At 39.6% G+C, this 2,548-nt stretch overlaps 1 protein-coding gene across 1 annotated transcript in view; it reads left to right on the top strand.

Annotated features, from left to right (window-relative positions):
- LOC103519534 (autophagy-related protein 2 homolog B) overlaps nucleotides 1-2,019 on the top strand; it is a gene marked incomplete at its 3' end in the record, with an annotated part of 5,563 nt that extends 3,544 nt beyond the window's left edge. The window contains exons 5-7 of the mRNA XM_026830996.1: nucleotides 690-792; nucleotides 1,131-1,277; nucleotides 1,873-2,019. Coding sequence (XP_026686797.1) covers nucleotides 690-792; nucleotides 1,131-1,277; nucleotides 1,873-2,019 — 397 coding nt within the window. The remainder of the gene's footprint in view (nucleotides 1-689; nucleotides 793-1,130; nucleotides 1,278-1,872) is intronic.
- Between the last annotated feature and the right edge of the window lie 529 nt (nucleotides 2,020-2,548).

Here is a 2,548-nt window from a genome sequence, read left to right on the forward strand (position 1 = left end):
TTTTTACTTTCCTTATCCTATGGGAAGGAAAGTAATGTAATCGGGTCAAATTTTCGATGTTCAGTTTTTAGTGCCAAAACACGTTTTGAGGTCCCTAGAGCTTAAATCCAAAGTTTCAGCCATTGGTCCGTGTCTGTGTCTGTGTGTCCGTGTGTCTGTAAACAAAATATCTCGAGAACGGTAAGAGCTAGAGACTTGAAATTTGGTATGTAGATGTCATATGTGACAAGGATGCGACACGAAACTTTTGGTTAAGACCGGTGCTACGGTTGGCGGCATTTTACCGCTTTTTGGCGGTTTTCTGTGTAATTTAACAATATCTCGGGAATGGTATGAGCTAGAGACTTGAAATTTGGTATGTAGTTCACAAATGTGACAAGGATGCAACACAAAACGTTTGGTTGAGATGGTTGCTGCGCTTGGCGGTATTTTGACCGCTTTTGGACAGATTTCGACCGTTTTTTGGCGGTTTTCAGCTATAGCGACAAAACGGTTAGAGATATTGTAAAAGTTAGGGTAAAAGATTTAGGTGTAGGGGCGAACAGCCCTAAAGGATGGGTTAAGCTACTACGAATCTACGAATCTAGGGTAAAAGAACACTCAAATAAGCATCATTCAATAGGATAAGGAAAGTCGTGTGATGTTCACACGAGATTTTTAACTGTATAACTGCAACTGTTGAGGTCCAGCGTGAAGAGACATCGTCAGAACTCAAACAAGAAGAAACAACGCCATAGTCAACCTGTAGATATTCGAGAAGGTGTTACCAATGCTTTGACTCTAATGAGAGAGGTAAGAGAAGTAAACCATAAAATGAATAAAGAAGTAAAGAAATATATTCAGATCTTTTAATGGACAAAAATATTGCCCCCCTTAGGTTAGAACTGTAGTAAGAGCCGTAAAATTACCTGTAACTAGTACCATTGCGTGAAGAGAGCAGCAACAGACCGAAATGATTGGCTACACCGACAAGGTATTGGCATTAGATCTTGATGGTGACTATCGCGCATAATTTTGTGAGAAATATTCATGCGCAGAGATAAATTTTGCGCATGAGTTAGTTTAACCTTTGCGTGTAAGCAATAAACTACTCCATCATTAGTAACCTCTGTGTTGATTCCATGTTACAGACTGTGGCCGAAACAGCATTTGACATGGTCTCCCCTGGTCCCAGCGTGAAGAGACATCGTCAGAACTCAAACAAGAAGAAACAACGCCATAGTCAACCTGTAGATATTCGAGAAGGTGTTACCAATGCGCTGACATTAATGAGAGAGGTAAGAGATGTAAACCATAAAATGACTAAAGAAGTAAATATATATATTCAGATCTTTTAATGGACAAAAATATTGCCCCCCCCTTAGATTAGAACTGTAGTAAGAGCCGTAAAATTACCTGTAACTAGTACCATTGCGGTGAAAAAAAGAGGTTTGATAGAGGGCAGTAACTGCTAAGGTCTTACTAACGACATAGTTTCAGCCCCTACAACAAACTCTTTCAAATTTAGGATTGACGAATTCATTCTTCTAATTCTCTAAAATAACATAACATAACCTCACTTTATACTCACTTGATCTGGGCATAATAAGTATTTTTCTTCTGCCCTTACAAGATTAATTATTATTATCGTCCCGAAATCGAAAAGAGAACAAGGACAGAGTTTCAAGAACAAATCTCATCTGTTTGATATAAAATCCGCTCCGGGCGGAAATCCCGTTTCTTGATGGAAAAGTTCAAACTCGGTTATTTTTTTCCTCTCCACTTTCAATAATCGGTGGTGTAGTGTCCAAGGCGCTCGACTGGTAAACAGGAGGGCGTGGGTTCAATCCCAGCCGAGGTATGGAATTTTATCCTCTTGATTCCATGTTACAGACTGTGGCCGAAACAGCATTTGACATGGTCTCCCCTGGTCCCAGCGTGAAGAGACATCGTCAGAACTCAAATAAGAAGAAACAACGCCATAGTCAACCTGTAGATATTCGAGAAGGTGTTACCAATGCGCTGACATTAATGAGAGAGGTGAGAGAAGTAAACCATAAAATGAATAAAGAAGTAGTAAAGAAATATATTCAGATCTTTTAATGGACAATAATATTGCCCCCCTTAGGTTAGAACTGTAGTAAGAGCGTAAAATTATCTGTAACTAGTACCATTGCGATGAAAGAAAGAGGTTTGATAGAGGTCAGTAACTGCTAAGGTCTCATGGTCCCGAAATCGAAAAGAAAACAAGGACAGAGTTTCAAGAACAAATCTCATCTGTTTGATATAAAATCCGCTCCGGGCGGGAATCGAACCCGCGACCTAAGCTGACTTTTTTTTTAAAATGCCCAAAAATATTCCCTCTTCGATTTTAGTTTAGAATTATTTTCCGAGATGTAGAATTGGCTATTGTTACCATTTCCCGTTTGTTGATGGAAAAGTTCAAACTCGGTTATTTTTTTTCCTCTCCACTTTTAATAATCGGTGGCGCAGTGGTCAAGACGCTCGACTGGTAAACAGGAGGGCGTGGGTTCAATCCCAGCCGAGGTATGGAATTTTATCCTCAATA

Source organism: Diaphorina citri, unplaced genomic scaffold (assembly GCF_000475195.1).
Source record: "Diaphorina citri unplaced genomic scaffold, Diaci psyllid genome assembly version 1.1 scaffold2775, whole genome shotgun sequence".
Lineage (NCBI taxonomy): Eukaryota > Metazoa > Arthropoda > Insecta > Hemiptera > Psyllidae > Diaphorina > Diaphorina citri.